General features: G+C 35.1%; 2 protein-coding genes across 4 annotated transcripts in view; one reads left to right on the top strand and one right to left on the bottom strand.

The window, feature by feature from the left end:
• Positions 1–684: 684 nt before the first annotated feature.
• CAPZA3 (capping actin protein of muscle Z-line subunit alpha 3) lies at positions 685–3,788 on the bottom strand. Its single transcript, XM_001096292.4, has one exon. It carries the CDS (start codon positions 1,602–1,604, stop codon positions 705–707), a length of 900 nt encoding a protein of 299 aa, XP_001096292.2. The 5' UTR covers positions 1,605–3,788; the 3' UTR covers positions 685–704.
• Positions 1,861–21,249, top strand: part of PLCZ1 (phospholipase C zeta 1) — a 53,229-nt gene continuing 33,840 nt past the window's right edge. Inside the window, exons 1-5 of one of the 3 annotated variants that reach the window (XM_001095846.5) lie at positions 1,861–1,941; positions 2,367–2,515; positions 3,549–3,672; positions 16,658–16,889; positions 20,541–20,742. In XM_001095846.5, coding sequence (XP_001095846.2) covers positions 2,505–2,515; positions 3,549–3,672; positions 16,658–16,889; positions 20,541–20,742 — 569 coding nt within the window. In that variant the 5' untranslated portion in view covers positions 1,861–1,941; positions 2,367–2,504. Of the gene's footprint in view, positions 1,942–2,366; positions 2,516–3,548; positions 3,673–16,654; positions 16,890–20,540; positions 20,743–21,249 lie in introns of those variants that run through there. The other 2 variants (XM_015151215.3, XM_077955961.1) reach the window with 2 other exon arrangements.

The following is a 21,249-nucleotide window of genomic DNA, read 5'->3' as shown; positions in this document are numbered from 1 at the left end:
TTCACAAGAGCTTAGCTGTAAAAGTTTGGGAAGTCAGGTTTTTCTAGTTGGCTTGGAAGACCATGTTAGTTGTCAGACAAGCCAGGGATTTTGAGTTACCCCAATTCTTGAGGGGAAGGAAGTAGAGTGGAAGAGGATCCAAAATTACTAATAGTCCTTCATGTGAGCTAGATTTTTGATATCTGTTGGTTTCGTGGAAAATCCAAACCTAATGTCATTTATTGAAATTCACCCTCTCGTGGATGGTCCAGTACTGAATTGAGTTATGTAAAATATCATTTGTGGAGTGATATTCATTTGTATACCTTTTCAGTTCAAAACAAAGTCAAAAGTCTCTCTCTCTCTTTCTCTCTCTCTCTCTCACACACACACATACACACACACACACACACACATACACACACACAGCCTTAACCCTGGCCACCTCTCTATTATTTCTGGAATCCCATATTCTATAAAACTATTTTAGTTTCTAACAAATGTCTTGGTCTTTATGATGGTCACCACCATGAAACACAGTTACTTTACACTTTCTTGCATTATTCATCAATATTCCCCGAGTAAAATTACTTGTTACACTTTTCCCATTTAAATTTGCATTGGGTAAGTGAGAGACATCTCCACAGATTGCTCAATTTTAGGAAAATAACCATTCCCCAGAAACACAAACGAGTCAAATCAAGATAGTTACCAGGAGCAATTCTTTATATTATCCAGTTGCACAACACACTTCTTGAATAAATGACATATCCTAATTTAGGATACATCACCAGATTCAAGTCAGAGAGTATCCTCTGCCAGTCAATAAGAGTGCGGGTCACTGGAAGATCCCTTCGTAGAATTTTTCTCAGGGCTTCATTGGATAACTCCTGTAATTCTTCCAAGACTGCAGCTTGAAATTTGTTCTCTTGCTCTTCCACAAGCCTTGCAAAACTTAGAGCCAGTTGAGCTTGGTTAACTATTTCCAAGCTTTCTTTCAGGTCCTTGGATATTTCAATATGAAGGTTGACACACCTGAAGAAGTGAGCTTGCACAAATATTCTTCCTGTTACTTGGGTTAGAAATGGGTTAACTTGGAAAATCCATTTAGATTTCCAAAGTCCATTCCAGCACTCTCCTGTTTCATAGTTGTGATCTTCAATACAAGCTATCAAGTACTCCTTACTTTTGACAGTTTTCCTCAGCACGTTGCAATTTCCTTTTGGATAGTGGTCATTCACATACAGTTTTAAGGCGCACAGAACAACAACTCTCAGATATTCTGTCTCATTCCGAATGATACCGTGACTTTGGATGTCTTTCAGCTGATTTTGAAGCAGGTCATATCTGAAAGAAAGTTTGCTTTGATGGTCAAAAAATCGGTAGTCGCCCATTACATTGTGGTGAGACAAGAGTACTGGATTTCCATCGATGCAGAGTGGTACAGAATATTTTTGGCAGTGTTGGTGGCCTGCACACTCACCTTGATGGTGCATAAGTTTTTCATCACGGATAAGCAGACAGAGATCATCAAAGGCATTTACAAATTCCCCTGGAGGTGCCTGTAATAACAGTCTGCGAATTACTCTTTCCTTGTCCTTCCTGCTGAGCACGCTAAGTGTCATGTTTGGTTGCAACAGAAGCAAAGCTTCTGAAATGAAGAGTGTTCAAAGGATAAGAAAACATTCCATGAGACACCTTTCCCATCAAGGTGTTAACATTGAAGCTGAAGGTTATTGTGTCTACCCATGAAAGCAGGCAGTCTAGGAAGGTCTGAGCCTCCTGATGAGGTCATAAGAAGCTTTCCTTGTGAAGTGTGGAACCTCTGATGATATCACAATGGGTATTCAGACCAAAAGGAAAAAATGACAGTCACCTGACAGTGTGGTGCCCAGCCAACCAGCTATACCTATTTTGAAGATTTTAAGAACTTAGCCTCCTGAACAGTCTTCTTCGAAAGTGGTGTGTCTCTGTGTGCATTATATGTTGTCAGGGATCTAGAGAAGCAGCCCAAAGTTTCAAGAGTGACAGCACTTTGCAACTTCAGGAATCACAATGGTGTTGATTTATACTCAGGCTCTCAGAGCAGCCACCCAAACCCACTGGAAGCACATTACATTGTGATGAAAGCTTCGAGGGGTTTAAACAAAATAGTAAAAAATAAAATGAGATACAATGGCAGTTCATGGAAAAATGCCAGACATCAGGGAAAGCTGCATTTTCAAATATTGTGGGTTTTGAGATGGTCAGAATGTAAGAAGCCAAACAGTTTCAAGGGCAGGGTAGTGCAGGTACTACATCTTGCTTACTGTTTCTACGGTGAAGTGTGAGCTAGCTTCAAAGAACAAAGGCGACAAACCACTGTGTGTTCTCTGCTTTCTCCCTAGAAAAGTGGTAACAGCTGAGGAGTATCAAGAAATTATTTTCTGCAAAGGGGCAGAGTTAATTGTATTTGGAACCCGTAACAGCACCTATTGGGGAAAGACTTCTAAGTGAGGAGAAACGGCTCTACAGGTCATGAAACTATGGAAATGAAATATCCATTGAGAGCTTCTTTCTGCCCCTCTTCTTTCTCCTGATTATCCTCTTTACTTGATGCTGTTACTCTTTTCGAAGAGTTCTGAATTTAAATCCTCTTCATTTAAGCTGAACTGCTTGTTCGATGTCTGTTCTGAGCTTTTCTAACTTTCCTTACATTCTGGTATCTTTTTCTTACAAGAAAATGAGCTTTATTTATTCAATTAAGTCATAACTATTAAATTTAAGGAGATCTCAATACATTTTAACAATCTGAAACTGAGTAGTTTTGCACAATTTTTACCTATATCTTTTATAATTTTGGTGATAATTGTCATTATCTCATTTCGATCTTAGTTTTTCAAATGGAAGTGTCCTAACTTTTGTAGTTTATCTATGATAAGTAAGCTTTAAAAATTTTTTTTTTGTTTTCTCTTTCATACCAAATATACACTTACCATGGTATTTTTGATGCTTTTTGATGGTACTTAAAATGTTACTGTCTTGAGTGTGTGTATAGCTGGGTATTTGACTAATGTAGTAATAATAACTTTATCAGTCATGGTTACTATTTATTGAACACTAAGTAGCAGAAACCGTGTTCAGTGACATATTAGGAATTCATCTAATGCTTCCACCTTCCTTAAGATTCAGGGTTAATATGATCACCTTTCTGGATTAGAGAACTAAAACAGAGAGATCAGGTGAGAGATGATCTTGAAGTCTGGTTGCCTCCCAACTTCATGCCTTCAAGCAATAGATTGTAATAATGTTTTAATGTATTTTCTAAGTAATGACTTTAATTCTCAAATTTTAACTTTAATTCTTTTTTTGTATTTTTATTGTGGTATACCCTTTCATACCTTTACTATAGCATAGTAACTACTTAATTTTTTTAAAAAAATATTATTTATCATACAATTATCCTATAACTTACTTTAAGCATATTCTTTAAAAATAAAAATAAGTACAGTAAATCAAATGTTTCTTTAGGAATTTTAAATACTCAGTGCCTTTCTATGAGAATTTCCTTAACTTTTTGTGCTTTCTACATGGTTTTTGTCGAAGATTCAGGATGACTTTAGAGGTGGAAAAATTAATCTAGAAAAAACTCAGAGGTTACTTGAAAAATTAGATATTCGGTGCAGTTATATTCATGTGAAACGGATATTTAAGGTAAGATGATATCCACCCCCTGCCTATCCTATCCTAGGAGGAACTTAATCCAATGTGAGTAAATGTCATATAAAGGTTAGTCTCTTAAGAAGAAAAACAATTAACTATACTAACTATATTTACAATCAAGATGGAGAGCATTTCGGTAGAAGGTAAAATTAGTTGTTGAGAAAATCTGAAATAATACCAGGAAATCAGTTTAGAATAATTTCCTGAGAATACAGAAATGCTAGCGTTAAACCTAGGATTGGATGTCTAACTACATCTAAATAATAACGGTAACTGTATTAGATGTTAGTGATTTATAGAATCAGTGGTGAATAAGCCGAAATTTAGCAGAAGGGAGGAAATAATACAGATTAGCACAGAAATAACTAAAATAGAAAAGAAAAAAATTAGAAGAAATTGAGGAAATTGAGACTTGTTTTTTTGAAAAGTTAAATAAAATTGACAAATACTTAGTAAGAGTATGACAAAAAGAGAGAGGACTCAAATAAATAAAATCAGAAATGAAAGTGGAGACATTACAACAGATTTCACAAAAATGAAAAACACATAGGGACTGTTATGAGCAATCATATACCATAAATTTGAACAATCTAGAAAAAAAGAGAAATTTGAAGAAACATATAACCCATCAAGATTGAACCAAGAAGAACTAGAAAGGTTAAAGAGACCAATAGCAAAAAGGAGATTGAGAGGCTGGGTGCAGTGATTCATGCCTGTAATCCCAGTGCTTTGAGAGGCCAAGGTGGGAGGATCACTTGGGGCTAGGAGTTTGAGATCAGCCTGGGTAACATAGTGACACCCTATTTGAAGACTTAATTAGTAATCAAAAACTGCCCAACGAAGAAAAGTCCAGGACCAAATGACTTCACAGGTGAATTCTACCAAAGATTTCAAGAAGAATTAATACCAATCCTTCTGAAATGCTTCTAAAAAATTGAAAAGGGAACACTTCCAGTTTTATTTATAAGGTCAACATCATCCTGATACCAAAGCTGAACAAAGACACCACAAGAAAACAAAACTTTAGGCCAATATTGCTGATGAACATAGATGCAAAATTGCCCGACAAAATAATAGCAAACCAAATTTATAGCACTTTAAAAGGATCATATTCCATGACCAAATAATATGTGTCCCTGGCATGCAAGGATGGCTCAACATACAGAAATCAATCAATGTAATATACCACCTCAACACAATGGAGTATAAAAATCACATGATTATCTCAAAAACATAGAAAAAGCATTTGACAAAATTTAACTCCCTTTCATGATAACTCTCAATAAATTGAGTATAAAAGGAACTTAACATAATAAAGTCCATATATGAAAAGCCTACAGCTAATATCACATAAAATAAACTGAAAAAACTTTTTCTAAGATCTAGGAAAAGGCAAGGATGCCCACTCTCACCACTTCTGCTCTAGATGGTACTGGAAATCCTAGCCAAAGTAATTAGTCAAGAAATGAAAATAAAAGGCAATTACACTAGAATGGCAAAAGCAAAATTATCTCTATTCACTGATGGCACAATCTTACATGTAGAAACTTCTGAAGATTTTGTCAACAAACAACCAGAAGGCCAGGTGTTGTGGCTCATGCCTGTAATCACAGTACCTTGGGAAGCTGAGGTGGATGGATTACCTGAGGTCAGGAGTTCAAGGCCAGCCTGGCCAATGTGGTGAAACTCCATCTCTACTAAAAATACAAAAATTAGCCAGGCTTGGTGGTGCATGCCTGTAATTCTAGTTACTCAGGAGGCTGAGTCATGAGAATTACTTGAACCTGGGAGGCAGAGGTTTCAGTGAGCTGAGATCGTGCCACTGCACTTCAGCCTGGGCGACAGAGCGAGAGTCCTCAAAACAAAAAAACAAAACAACAACAACAACAAAAACAACTGCTAGAACTATTAAATTCAGTAAAGTTGCAAGATACAAAATTAGCATGTAAAAATTTGTTGCATTTAAATTCATTAACTCTGAACTATCCAAAAAGAAATCAAGAAAACATTTTCACTTACATTAGCATTAAAAAATATACAATGCTTAAGAATAAATTTAACCAAGGAAGTGAAAAACTGGCACGCCAAAACTGTAAACCATTGATGAAACAAACTTTAAAAGTTACAAATAAACAGAAAAACATCCCATGTTAATATATCCGTACTACCCAAGGTGATCTACAGATTCAATGTAATCCCTACTAAAATCCCAATGACATTTTTGTTTTGTTTTTATAGGAACAGAAGAAACAATCCTAAAATTCCTATTGGAACCAAAAAAGACCCTGAATAACCAAAACCAATCTTTAAAAAAGAAATATAAAGGTGGAGGCATCACAATTTTTGGTTTCCAAATCTGTTTAAAATACTGTAGTAATTGAGGCAGTATGGTAGGGGCATAAAAACAAATATATAGACCAAAGGAACATAATAGAGGGCCCAGAAATAAACCCCTTTATATATAGTCAACTGATCTTCTGCAAAGGTACTAAAATACGCAGTGAGGAAAAGAGTAGTCTTTTCAATAAATGGCACTGGGAAAACTGGATATTTACATGTAAAAAATGAAATTGGACTCTGACCTTATCCCATACTCAAAAATCAACTCAAAGTCCATTAAAGACTTAAACTTAAGACCTGAAACTATGAAACTCATAGAAGAAAATAGGAAAAAAGCTTTTTGACATTGGGCTTGGCAAGAATTTCTTAGATATGACTCCAAAGGGATAGTAACAAAGACAGGTAACAAAAACTTGTCTAAAAATAGAAAAGTGGGATTACATGAAACAAAGTGGCTATTGCACAACAAAAGAAATAATCAACAAAAATGTAAAAGCAATTTACAGAATAAAAGAAAATATTTGCAAACCACATATCTATCTGATAAAGGAATAGTATCCAAAATTGAATCCCAGAACTCAATAGAATAAAAACCCCAAGTAACCTGATTAGAAAACGTGCAAAGAGATTGTATAGACATTTCCCTAAAGAAGCTATACAAATGGCCAACAGGTATATAAATAGGTGCTCAACATCACTAATCATCAGGGAAATGCAAATCAAACCACATGAGATATCACCTCATACCTGTTAGAATGATTATTATAAAAAGTATAATAGAAAAGTGTTGGCAGGAATATCGAGAAAAGGGAACTCTTATATACTATTGGGGTGAATGCAAACTGGTACAACCACTGTGGAAAACAATACGGAGGTTCCACAAAAATTAAAAATAGAACTGCCATATAATCCAGCAATCCTATTTCTGGGTATATACCCAAAGGAATTGAAATCAAGAGATATTTGTACTCCCATATATATTGCAGCATTATTTTACAATAGCCAAGATATGCAAGCAGTCTGTCCATTATGAATGAATAAAGAAAATATGGTACGTACATACAATGAAATATTACTTATCCTGAAAAACTAAAGAATATCTTGTTATTTGTGACAACATGGATAAAACTAGAAGACATTATATTAAGGGAAATAAGCCAGACACAGAAGGACAAATAGTGCATGACACCACTTATGTGAGGAATCTAAAACAGTCAAACTTATAGAAGGAGAGAGTCGAATGATAGTTACCAGGGCTGAGGGAGGGGAAAACAAGGGAGTGTTAGTCAAAGCGTATAGTTTGTCCCAGTGTGCTACTGAACAGCATTGTACCCGTGATAAATAACACTGTGTTGCATATTTAAAAGTGTAAGAGGGTAGATCTTAGATTGAGTATTCTTATCACACACAAAAGTAATAAAGAGGGTCCAGGTGTGGTGGCTCACGCCTGTAATTCCAGCACTTCGGGAAGCTGAGGTGGGCAGATCGCCTGACCTCACGAGTTTGAGACCAGTCTGTACAACGTGGTGAAACCTTGTCTCTACAAAAAATACCAAATATTAGCTGGACCTGGTGGTGTGTGCCTGTGGGCCCAGCTACTTGGGCTACTTGGGATGCTGAGGTGGAGGGATCCTTTGAGCTCAGGAGATAGAGGCTGCAGTGAGCTGTGATGGTGCCGCTGCACTCTAGCCTGGGTGTCAAAGCGAGACCCTATGGGGAAAAAATAATAAAGAGGGCAGAAGGAAACTTTTGGAAGGAATGGATATGTTTGTGGCATAGATTGTGTTGATAAATTCATGGCTGTATACTTATCTCCAAACTCATCAAGTTGTATACATTAAATATGTATACTTTCTGTGTGTCAATTATACCTCCATAAATTGATTTAAAAAATCAAGAAGGAATATATAATCTGAAAACATCTGTTATTTCACTTATTCCCCAAGAGAAAATCATCCAAAAATTATCTTTGTTTGAAGAACTAGTAGGAGGGAAACCTGGCTCAATTCTGTCACTAGATGACAGAAGGAAGGATCATTAACAAGATTAGGAAAAGCCACGTTAGCTGAATTTTGTACTAGGAAGATGTCAAATTTCTTGGAGAATCAGGCAAGAAATCTAGACTGGCCAATCCAGATCATTAGGAACATTAAAATCCTGAGTATGATTTTGTTTTTTGAACGTGAGTACTCAGATGACACAATCTGTGTTGAAGTTGTTATTGGTTACACAAACTGGGAAAGATCTGACATTTTACCCTCCTTGCAAGCTAACAAATTGGCCTGACGTAGCTCCGTGGAAGTTGGTGGAAGCAGGCTTGTGGGTCAAAAAAAAAAAAAAAGACAGCTTATTACTCACAGAAATGACAGTTGTCAGAGTATTAGCATTTTGATGTTATTTCCCCAAGCCCCAGTTTTTGAGGTGTGGTATGAAGAGGAACAAGTGATGCACAGTGGGTTGGGTTATAGAACAGTTACCTTAAGGTTAAGGAACTCGGGCCTTTTATGGTGGGCAGTAGGCCTACTTGATCTTTGCCCTGTAGATTGTCATTGTCATTATTATAGGGAACAGTAAACAAAACTGCTTTTTTTCTCTGGAAGGGGACACTATCTTTACCAAAGCTGTTCGCTATACAAATGTCCTTGAAAATCTAGTACGGAAGAAAAGCAATCAATACCTCTGCTCAGAAAACACACAGAAACACGAGAGACCTATGGAGAACTGTCTTCCAACAACCACTTCTCTCAAGAAGATTTAGCCCTCAAGTTTACAAAGCACAAAGAGGAGGTTAAAAAAGAAAAGCCGTGCTTCTCAGGACACCCCAGTGAAAACAAAAGTTGCAGAACTGTTTCTCTGAATCCAAGCAGTGCGTGTGGCCATAAAGTATCAGAATTTTAATCAATTCATGACTAATACCACATTCAAAGAACACAAGTTTTTATGAAAATCTTTACATGCAGGATTTTTCCTCCGGTAGTATCTTCCAAAGGGAGAAAAGCTATTGCTTCCCGATTTAATAAAATTTGCATTAAAGACAAAATAAAAATAGTAATATATTGAAATCTGTATCACACGTGAAATGTTGTAAATATTATTCAGTGATTATCAGGTTTCTTTATGTTATCTTCAGGGCAGAGATATCTGAAGTGAAATTTAGTAAAATACATGCCATATTTAAAAGCATTACATAGGATGCTCGACCATTGTTAAAGTACAGAAATGGCTCACTAATTGAAATGTATGATTATGGACATGAGCAGGCCTGAAGATCTATTGTTTAGCAAAGCCTTTTTGGAGTGGCTATGAAAATAATATTAATTATAAAAATTAGAGAGGCAGGGTTTGCTAAGAATACTTCAAAACCCTCCTTAAAATAACTGTAAGTACTTTAGAAGCATAAATTACTTATACAAGGCTGATAATCATGATAAACTATTCTTATCTATTAACATAATTCTAGAACCACTAATTTAAAACTTTGTCGCCTTAGGCTAAATTGCCATGTAAGCATTAACATGTTGATTAAGTAGAATCCTTAGGGAAGGTGTATTGGTTAACTGTATTTGATGGATAGTTGAAGATTAAGCTTCTTACACATTCAGCTCACTTACTTCAACTCTTGTTGCTAATTTTTTCTCACTTTATGGATGCACCTTTTCCCAGAGTAAATAAAATGAGTCCTAATCAATCTTTGGTGATCAAAATCTTCTAGTCTCTCAGAGCACTAGAGATTCTTGGCTCAGGCCGGGCGCGGTGGCTCAAGCCTGTAATCCCAGCACTTTGGGAGGCTGAGATGGGTGGATCACGAGGTCAGGAGATGGAGACCATCCTGGCTAACACATTGAAACCCCGTTTCTACTAAAAAAAAACAAAATACAAATACTACAGGCGGGCGCCTGTAGTCCCAGCTACTCGGAAGGCTGAGGCAGGAGAATGGCGTAAACCTGGGAGGCAGAGCTTGCAGTGAGCTGAGATCTGGCCATTGCACTCCAGCCTGGGCAACAGAGCGAGACTCTGTCTCAAAAAAAAAAAAAAAAAAAAAAAAAAAAAGAGATTCTTGGCTCAAAGACATCCTGGTTGTTTACTACTTGGCAAATTAAAAGTCTCCCTGTGCAAATTTCTTAATCCATAGAATGGGACTACTAACATAGCTATCTCACATGATTGTTGTGGATATTAAATAAGATATTATATATGAATGTACCTAGTACCAGGCATGAACAAAGTGCTCAATAAATATATGTAGACACTGCATCAGTTAAGTATACACAATTGAATTACATTTGTTCATTTTCTAAGTAGCTGACGTAAATTCTGACATGAGTTTATTTTCTTACAAGGTGACATTTTATTATAAATTTGAGTAAAGAAAATAAAACTTTATGATCCTGGCAATATATTCGAAACTTCTTTCTACAAGATTAATTATTGATTCATGGTTTGAGCAGCAATTCTCTAAGATTTTTAAAACCCCTTTACTAAAAAAGACTATCGCTTTTATCATACAATAGTGTTTATAGCATTTAAAATATTTTATAGGAAATATATGTTATTTCAATACATAGTATGAGTGTTGGATTACACTTTTGATTGTTGGCTGAGTAAGAAATAGTATCCTTTGTAATTTCAGGAATGTTTTTATAGGATTTGCCCTGAGTCTTCCAATTCTCTAAGGAATTAACAGCCACTATTAAATCTATAGTATGTGCTGACACTCTGTAGGAAACTGTGAATTGTAAAAAGTGAATAAAGTGTTATCTCTCTTTTAAGGGCAGAAAAAGGAATGCAGAAATTACTGTTTTATAAGTAGCTTATAATATATCTCATGGGTAATACTAGCAGGGAATCTGAGAAGGGACTCTATTTAATTTGGGCTTTTATAGAAGATGCCATGATGGAAGTGGCATTCTTGCTGGACCTTAAATAAGAAGCAGTATGTATGGAGTATGTGGAAAGAGTGCATGGAGAATAAAAAGTAATCAAATATGACTGGAGTACAGGATGCATGAAAGGAAGTGGTAAGAAATAGTTGCAAATGACAGTTATAGCCAGACGATGGAAACCTTGAACAGTAGACCATGGAAATTATACTTCCTTTTGTAGGCAAGGGGTACTCACTGAAAATTCCTGAGTAAAGAAATATTACATATTTTAGGATAAATAACACGGCACTAGTTAGAATGGATTGGAAGCTAGTGTTCAGAAAGAGAGAAATTATTTCTCTACTGATTCTGCCCTACCTGGAATCAACTCAGCCCCTTATATTCTGTTTGGTTCCACCTCAAGTTTATGGTTTCTTACCTTAGTTGGTCCTCCACAATGTAAACTTTTAAAAAGTCTCATCTAAAAAAAAATAGCACCATATTCTCTTCTAATGTTACATTCTCTGTTTTAACAGATAAACCAAAAGAATCCTTTACATTTCTTTCTGCACTTGTTCAATGATCCATTGCAATCCGTTTTGCTTTCATACCTATCTCGAAGATCTTTTTAGGTCAAAAATGTTAAATCCACTGGTTAGTTTCTCTGTGCATTTCACTTATCCCTCTTTTTAAAAAATTTCCTTGTTCTAACTTCTATGACATCATTCTCTCCCAATTTTCTCTTAAAATTTGTGACCAGTCCTTCTCCTTCTGTCGTGTGACCATTCCTTCTACTCTCCTCTTAAAGTTGAGCTCTTTATATCCTTTATTTTTACATTACAGACTTTTCCTGAGCTATCTTATTGACTCTCAATGGTTACTTCTTAAATAGGAATAAGTTCCAGGTTTTCTATCCTGAACTTCAAAGAAATGTAAATGGCACCATTTATTCATCACCTGCCATAATGTAGACACTGATTAGGTTTGGCACTCATTTTATTAAAAACATACAAGGAAGTTATTGTTACCTTCTTTTTACACATAAGGATATTGAGCACAAGAATGTTGATATAATTTCTTCATATCTCACATAACAATAGAAACTCATGTCTGGGTCTGTCTAACTCCAAAGTTATTATTGTACTTTCTTCTATAGCTTATTGTTTTCCTCTATCCCTAACCCACAACCATTTGCCTACTGGCTGTCTCTGCTTAGATGTTGTCTCAGATGTACTTCAAATTTAATATGTTTAAAGTGAAACTCATCTTTCCCTTTTAAACTGTCTTTCTTCCTCTATTTCTTTGCTTGGTGATAGCAGCACCGTTCTCTCAGTTATCTAAGCAGAAATTGAAGAGATTTTCAGATTCTTCTTCTGACCCTATCTTTTTAGGTTCATATACTTGCTACACCATGTCAATTGTCTTGAACTACTTACTACTTATTGTGGTTGTCAGACCAGAAATGAAGCTGATTGCATTTCAACAAGTCCCAAGGTGACTCATATGTACATCAAAGTTGGAAAAATCCTACAGATTGGTTTGTTTTAAATCCCAACATCTACCTTCTACACTGCTGCCAGAGTAATCTTTCTAGAACAAAAATCTATGTGATTTCTCTCTTAAAACTAGTCAATAACTCTTTATTCTTTCCAAAGAAGTCTAAGTTTCTCACTGCGGCTTCTGAGGACCCCTGGGATTCAGCTGTGCCTCCTGCCTTATCTGCTCCTGCAGCTTCACTAACATTCTCTCCAATTACACTCTTCTGTTTTGTACTTTGTACCTTCATTTGCTCTGATCTTAACAAATAGAATTAGCCCCTTTCCTCCCTAATTTAGGCAAATATCTTCCTTCTCATCTCTGAAGATTTAGCTCCAGGATCACTTTTTCTATAAAGATTCTCCTTTGACACTCCAGGAAGAATTGTCCAACTTTCCTTATTGTGTCTATTATCTATAAAATTTATTTTATTTTTAAAATTAAAAAAAAATTAGAGACAAAGTCTTGCTCTGTCACCCAGGCCAGAGTACAGTGGTGTGATTATAGCTCACTCTAGCCCTGGACTCCTGGGCTCAAGGGATCCTCCTGCCCCAGCCTCCAGAGGAGCTGGGACTACAGGCATGCACAAATGCACCTGGCTAATTTTTTTTTTTTTTTTTTTTTTTTTTACATTTAGAGACAGGGTCTCATTATGTTGCCCAGGGTGGTCTCAAACTCTTGACCTCAAGTGCTCCTCCCACCTTGACTTCCCAAAGCTTGGGGGTTACAGGTGTGAGCCAGTGTGCTCTGCTACAAAGTTTATATGTCGGCAGCTATACACTTCCATGCCTACTTTCTTTTTTTAGACTATCTGCTTCCAGAGGGCACTGACAATATGCTACTTTTGCATCCTTATTACCCAGTATACTATCTGACTCATATATTTGGTAAAGAGGAAAGGGAAGAAGAAAAGGAAAAAGACAAAATTGTCAAACAATTGAAACTAGTGTCAGAGTCTGGGAAAAAAGAAAGTGGCAAGTCCTGTCGTTTCCTGTAATATAATTTGAATGTATTTAGGCTTTATTTTTTGTATAATTTTAGATACAACCAACTTTAAAATGCTGTATCTTACATTAAAAGTCAATTCTGTCTTGATAAATCAGCTTTCTCATCACATTATTTATTTTAAATAACATTTCATATTTTTACTAGCAAACTGAGCATTGGAAATGGAAGATGGTGACAACATGGAAAGCCTTCATTCTGTTTTCTGAAAGTGTACACTCAGAATGACAGTCAATAGAATTATTTTGTATTCTTTTTTCCTTGTTTATTCAATCATTCATTTAAACATATAGTAATTAAGCTCCTACTCTAGGTAGGTCCAGTAGTAAGCATTGGGAATAAAAGGAATAAAATATCTACCTTCATGATGTGCACGGTCTTGAAGTATATGGTGTATTTCTGAATATATAAGACAGTGAATGAATTGTTTGGGAAAGTGCTTTTTGTAATGCTTTGCAAAGAATAACCACTTAAGGAACATTTTTTAAAGAGGAGAAAAATGATTTCTCTTATTTTATGTTGTACTTTTAATGATTAATATGAAACATTTTAAAGGTGGTAGTGAACCCTGAGGTGGGATCTGAGATTTTGCATATCTTCTGGAATATGCATTTTTAAATCTCTTTTCCTATCCTCCTTAAGTCTAGGGAGATACTTAACTCCTTTATCTAATTATTGTCTAAATGCACTTATTTCATCAGATTCATAAAACTGGGTGGTAGGCCACATTCTGAGTATCTCCAGTCAGGCAGGCACTTTTTTAGGTCCTGAGGATACAAGAAACAAATGACAAACTCACTGTCTGAGGCAATTCTAGAATGAATATAGAAAAGGGCTGTCATTCCAACCTTCTAAGAACTCAGAGAAGAGATATTTTAATGTAACATGGGGAGGAGATACAGAGGACCTAGGAAGATTTCTAGAGTGGGTGACACTTTTTCAAGGATTAGTAGAAATTGGTAATTTAAATAGAAAGAAGGATATTCCAGAAAGAAAAAACAAACAAACAAACAAACAAACAAATATCTGTACCATAGCAAGAGATGGTTTGGTATCTGTGCTAAAACTAATTCAGAGCACCTGAAGTATGAGGTGCAAGGAGGAAAAAGATAAGAGCAGAAATCATCCATGACCTTTTAGATAGCCTTGGATGCTACACAATACAGTTGGGGTTTTGTCGTGAAGACAAAGGAGGTGCCATGAGAACTTTAAGAGGGAGTTGAGATGGTCAGATTTGCATGTTACAGAATTTATTTCTGCATATATATTGTTAATCTGTGTAATGGTATACGCACTTTTTTTCTTCCAGCTGCTCCTCTGGGTGGTCTCATAGTTAGTTAAAAATCCTGGTCTACCTGTGTGGCTGGGGACAATTTACCTAAGATTTTTGCACTTCATTTTTCTCTTATAGGGGAGTCTAGTACATTGGCAGTCTGAGCTGCTATCACGTGCCTCAGCACTCAAATTGCACCTTCTTTCTTATTGCTTTTCTTCTCCCTGCTTCCCTTGATCATGAGGCTGCCATGTCCTATTTTTCTTCCCCATTGTTACTTGCTCCTTGTTGCTTTCCCTTTCCATTCTCTTTCTACTAAAATTAGATCTTCCCCTCTTCAGTGATACAACTCTCATTATTTTGTGTGGTTTTCATTTTTCTGTATTTGACTTTCAATTCTTCTTTGATTTTGATCAATTATAGTGATTCTTTGGATTCGTGGAATTTTGTTTGGATTTATATCTCCAATTCTTTTTAGTATCAGATGGCAATTTTGACCTTTTAGAAGAACACGAGACAAAACAAATTATCAGAGAACATTTCAGATGACCAAGCTTATACTCTGTTTGAAAGTAATACAACTTTCATTATTCAGTGAATAATGTATATTTTATTTTATGCTGCTATTCTGTAGAACCATAATTATTTATTTATATAACTTTCTATAACCAAAATTGTCAGGAATTACAGGCATCTTATAAATTTTTATTGACTTGCTTAAGATTTTATGACAAATAGGGAGTAGGATAAGGCTAAAATGGAATTAATTCTATAACATCCACTTCCACGGACCTCAAAATCCAGAATTTAAAAACAGTAAGTTGAAGCATGTTAGTTAAGTAAGGTAATGAACAATATGCACGCGTTACTTTAAGATTATATAATTTTAAGGTGCTATCATTGTTTAATAAGCTCTGGAGACCCGGCATCTGATTTGACAACTACAGACTCCACCATGACACCATGCGCCTTCGACATATGCGTCTTGCATTCAAGCTGTTTACAATGTAACAAGAGAGTTAAGATGTTATAAAAAAGCATTTTTTAAAAAATTAAATCTCCCTCTTAGCTGAAATTCCAATTTCCCAGTTTTTTTATTTGTTGGTGATACTATAATTCTACTAGCTTTTCTGACTCTCCCTGACCCCGGTCATTCCTGAATTATTTCTCTCATTTTTCTAAATTTCACTGTGTCGAATCCTTCTGAATTCTCCCTTCGTCATTGCACTGAGGTCTGTTCTTTAGTGTCTGTTCACCACCTCCCACTTGAATTTCATCTTATCTGCTCTCTTACCTGCAGTTCTCTATCTCTTCCAATTGGAAATGTACAGCTAATCAAACCAGTCTTCTATTTTTGGTATTCATTGTCCTATTCAGAAACTCCCAGTTGTCCTGGTACTTTTAATAGCTTGCCTTTTCTCATAAAGTTCAAATATGACCTTTCGAATCCACTCTTTCTTATTGGAACTCATCTTGTTTGTACCTGCCCCAAATTCTTCAGTGATTACTCACACTCCACTTCCTCAAGGTATTGCATAACTACTACAGCTTCTGCAGTTTACATTGATCTTGAATGTGTCTGACTCACTCTGACATATATAGTCAGGCTGCACACCAGTGGCATGAGTTTACACACTGCCTGGTATGGTTTTAAGAAGGTATCGAAGTAAAGCGGAATACAAAAATGAAATGTGAAATTGAAAGACAACTTGAAACCCTCATTTTCTCCCACACTCCTTTCTTTATCCCTGTAACCACTGGGTTTCAAGAGTTAACTAACCCTTTCCCAATTTTGACATCACTCCATGCAGTTTTATATATTTTATCTTCAAGAAGAATCCAATGTAAGTTTCATCTTCTTTCAAGTATAAATTACTATGTATTACATAAATACTCTACTATTCATTTTATGTATTTTTTATACTCACAATGTGAGCCCACCAGTCATTTTTTTTAGTAGGACAATGACAGGCTGAAACAAGGAAGAATCACCATAGAAGAATTTAGAGCAATTTATCGAATTCTCACGCACAGAGAAGAAATTGTTGAGATTTTCAACGCATATTCTGAAAACCGGAAAATTCTTTTAGAAAATAATCTGGTTCAATTTCTGACACAAGAACAATATACAACTGAGATGAGTAAAACTATTGCTTTTGAGATCATTCAGAAATATGAACCTATCGAAGAAGGTATGTTTGCATTTCAAAGTTTTATCAGCATATTTATTGTGAAGTATTTTTTTCTTTTTCCAAAAATTATTTTAAAGCAAATTATTTTTATGAATTATGGTTATCAAATTACAGTTTTTGGATGGGTCAAATATCTTTGGGAAAATATATTTTATAGAATTGATACCTTTTAGAATGCTATACTGTGCAACCGTGGCATCCTTTCCTATACATTGTTCAGCTCCTTCTTTCAACTGCTTCCATGTATCTCTCAAGTATTCAGAAATGAGCTTGGAGGTGAAAGTAAGACAACGATTCTATTACATTTACCCTATTAGAAGAAAGTATCTTGATCTCATGAATAAGATAAAACCCCAGTTATAGGTGGTCTTCCATTTTAATGCATTCTATTATTGAAAATATGTATGAAAATTAAATGTGCTGAATGAAAAAAAATCTAAGAAGAAAATATTATAAAATGATGAATTTTACTTTGTTTATAAATATAATTATCTACAACATTTCATAAATATATAAATATATATCCTTTTTGCTTTCTCTTCATTTTTGAACACATAGTGATTTGGTTTAAATTAAATGACCATTTAGTCTAATGATCTGTCATAGAATTTGTGATCTTTGTTCCATCTTTCAATGGGTAAAAACACTTCACAGTTTTTCATTTATGCTCATTTTGAAATAAAATTATAAACACATAATACAATAAAATATTCATATAATGGCACCAAAACATTGTTAAAGCACAATGTTTGACCTTACAGAAATTATCTGATAGAACAACTCAAAATATTCACCTAGAAGGGGCGTATGAAAGTTCAAGTTTTGCCTCTTTAAGTTGGTTTAGGCTACCAATGTTTGACACATGATAATGTAGGTACTAACAAACCCAAACTTATTTCTGCATTGGATCATACATTCATAATTTATTCAAATATTTATCTGCGTTAATCAAGTATGGTTTTGGGGACTGAAGATATAGTGAAGAACAAGGCAATTAGGTCTTGAATTCCTGATGGGTTGGAGGAAAGTTGACAGTAAATAATGAAGCACGTAAAAGGATAACTTAAGAAAGTGCTATGTGATATGGAAACATAGAGCAGGGAAGGTGATGGAGAGCAGATGACCTGGGAGGCCTAGTTCAGGTTGGGTGTTTAGGAGAACCCTCTCTGAGAGTGTGAGATTTGAGCTGAAACTTAAACGGAAAGAACGGACAAGTTATGTGACACAATGAGAGAAGTGTCTAAGGTACAAGAAAGGGAAACTTTAAACCTGAGTTGAAGAACTGAAGGAACAGGAGGACTGTGTGGTTAGAACTTTGAGAATGAGGGGGAGATGAGTTTGGAGAGACTGGCAGAGGGCCACAATAAAAATTCTGGCTTCATGACTCAGTGCCATGCAAAGATTTTGGAGGGTTCTCAACATTGTAGTGGTGTCATTGAGTTCAGTGTTAGTGACAATTTGGTCTCAGCACCATTAAACTTTTGCAGGTTTGCAGCAAGGTAAAGAGCTTGCACCGGAATATTAAGCAACTGTATCACTAAGCAGAACTGATGAGTTCAGTTTACTTTTTTTTTTCATAGCAAGACTTTCTCTAAGGAAGTAGTGAATTGATTTATGTTCTAGCTCAAGCTCTTTATGTCATTGCCAACTGGAAACAACCAGTTTACAGATGAGGACTTTCAGTAGCACTGATCTAGAGAATATTACCAAAAAAATTACTTTGGCACTGTTAACTTCAGGTGGTAAATTAAAAGATACAAATGAGATATTGGGATGGTGGCAGTGACACTTTGGAATTGTGTTTGCATTTTAACTACAATATTATACTGTTCATCCATTTCCTCTTTTGAGCCTTCACCTGCCTCCAATACTCTCCAACACAGCCAAGACCTTGCATTTCATTTACATGATTATTGATCACTTTGGTGTCTTATTAAGGCCCATTTGAATTATGATCTTATAGTTCCAAATGCTGCCAAGTTCCTCAGCCTCATCCCTCATTGGTATGTGACATGTACCAAATGAGGTTTTTAAAAATCCATGTGATTAATCCTCATTTCAAACTGGTAGTTTTTAAGGGAACAAAATGAGTTTATTTTCTATTCCGTTACCGAAGATATTTATTTAATTATTCAGTAGTTCAAAAGGGCTAAGCCAATTACTGCTAATTAAACAGGGAAAAATAATAAATGTATGCAAGTCATTACTGTTACAATGCATGATTCATTTGCTCCATACACTTCTATCTTCCTAAATTTATATGATTTTGAAATAGAGGGTTTGTATACCTATAAAAATTTTATTTATTTTCTTTTAGCTTTTATATTTTAAACCAAAATAGTAATAGCATTTTGAATGCTGTCTTCTTCATTTTTACGATGTCATAAACGTTTACTTACATCACTCTATTTTTATGATACATTATTCTTAATGGCTGCTTAGTATTGCATCACATTTTGAGCTTTAATTTGTTTATTCCCCCGCTTTTATCTTGCTTTCATAAATAATGCTAATGCGGGCATTCTTGTACATCACTGAATCTCTACTTCTATAGGATAAATTCCTGGAAATAAAATTCTCTGTCAAAGATCACACTCTAATCAAATGAATGCTCATGTCACCTTTTCTTTTTGGTTAAAATGAACTATCAATAGCAATAATAGCAACAAAAAATTATAGAGTTAATATATAAGGGTATATCCTATTATTACCTCCATTCCACAGATAGGGAGAGGTTAGCTAACATGCTCAAGGTCATGTAACAAGTTAAATGGATATAAGTCCAGGCTGTCTGTTTCCAGAGCCAGTCTTCTGCTTAAATTGATATTTTGGTACACATTATAGTGAGTAAAAAAGTGCAGAGATTAATTACTAAAGGTGATCATATGCAAATGACCGAGCAATTCGATTCCTAGGCATGCACCATACATAAATGTGTGTATATTTGCACCAAAAGACATTTACTGGTTATTTTTGGCAGCACAATTTGTAACAGCCCCAAACAGGAAATTATCTAAATGCCTATCAGAATGAATAAATAAATTGTGGCATACTCATACAATGGAATACTGTAAAGTAATGGGAATGAGCAATGTATAACTACAGGCAACTACAAGAATAAATCTTTGAAATATAATGTTGAGTAAAAGAAACCAGGTACAAAAGATACATACTGTCTGAGTCAATTCATATGAAGCACAACAACCAAAGAAAACTAATCTATTCTTTTAGAAGTCAAATCAGTGGATATACTTGGGTGTGGTGAACAACTGGAAAGTTAGTCGGAGGCAGGCTTCTGGAACACTGCAATGCTTTGTTCTTCGACCTGTGTGCCAGTTATCCAGATATGTAGCTTGTGGAAGTTCATTGATCTATAATATACGTACTTTTCTTGTGTGTATTTTCAAAGCATAAAAAAATCAGAGATAATTAGATAATATATTCTTTACTTGAATGTTAATATGGAAGAACTAAAGATTTTACTACAAAAATTTGTGTCCAAACAACATAAATATAGTATGAATATTAATTCTAAAGGAATATTTTAGAAATATGCTCTACTACTGAATAAGTTTACAAGTGAGATGTAGTGTTTTATCTTGCTAATGGTTTTCTTTGCATCCTTTTAACTTATTTTATTTTTTTTTTTAGTTAGGAAAGCACGCCAAATGTCATTAGAAGGTTTTACAAGATATATGGATTCACGTGAATGTCAACTATTTAAAAATGAATGTAGAAAAGTTTATCAAGATATGACTCATCCATTAAATGATTATTTTATTTCATCTTCACATAACACATATTTGGTATCTGATCAATTAGTGGGACCAAGTGACCTTTGGGGATATGTAAGGTATTTATTTGATTTTTAAATCTATTACATTTAAGAATACGTGGAAGTTCCTGGCAGTGTCTACCTCAGTAGCCAAGAGTGCACAATAAAAAGAAGACTCCCATGTTATCCAAACTCATAGGGAATAGGAATTTTTATTTGTATGTATCTTGAAGATCCAACATTTGGATGAAGTGGCAACATAATTTATTTTATGCATTAGTATTGTATTGCATACATAATCCCACATGTTGAAATCTTCTCCATGGTTATGGCCCCTCCAAAGTTTGCTCAATAACATAGATACCTCTCAAAGGAAAGCATATGAAGAAGACTGTTATTTAGCTAGTCAGAAGATCCTAGATTTTAATAAGCATGGTTAAAATTAATTCTCAGACATCAGAACACATACTATAACTAAAGCCAACACGTAAATACAGTACATTGTATAACTTCGCATTTATGGATAGTGATTTTTATAGACTTGCATGCTAAGTAGTTTACATAGGTTAAAAATAATCCGCGTTG

This window comes from Macaca mulatta, chromosome 11 (genome assembly GCF_049350105.2).
Source record: "Macaca mulatta isolate MMU2019108-1 chromosome 11, T2T-MMU8v2.0, whole genome shotgun sequence".
Classification (NCBI taxonomy): Eukaryota; Metazoa; Chordata; class Mammalia; order Primates; family Cercopithecidae; genus Macaca; species Macaca mulatta.
This window is presented reverse-complemented; position numbering and strand designations above follow the sequence as displayed.

Coding starts and splice junctions, on each gene's coding strand:
- CAPZA3 (XM_001096292.4), bottom strand. CDS start 1,604: ATGACACTTAGCGTGCTCAGCAGGAAGGACAAGGAAAGAGTAATTCGC.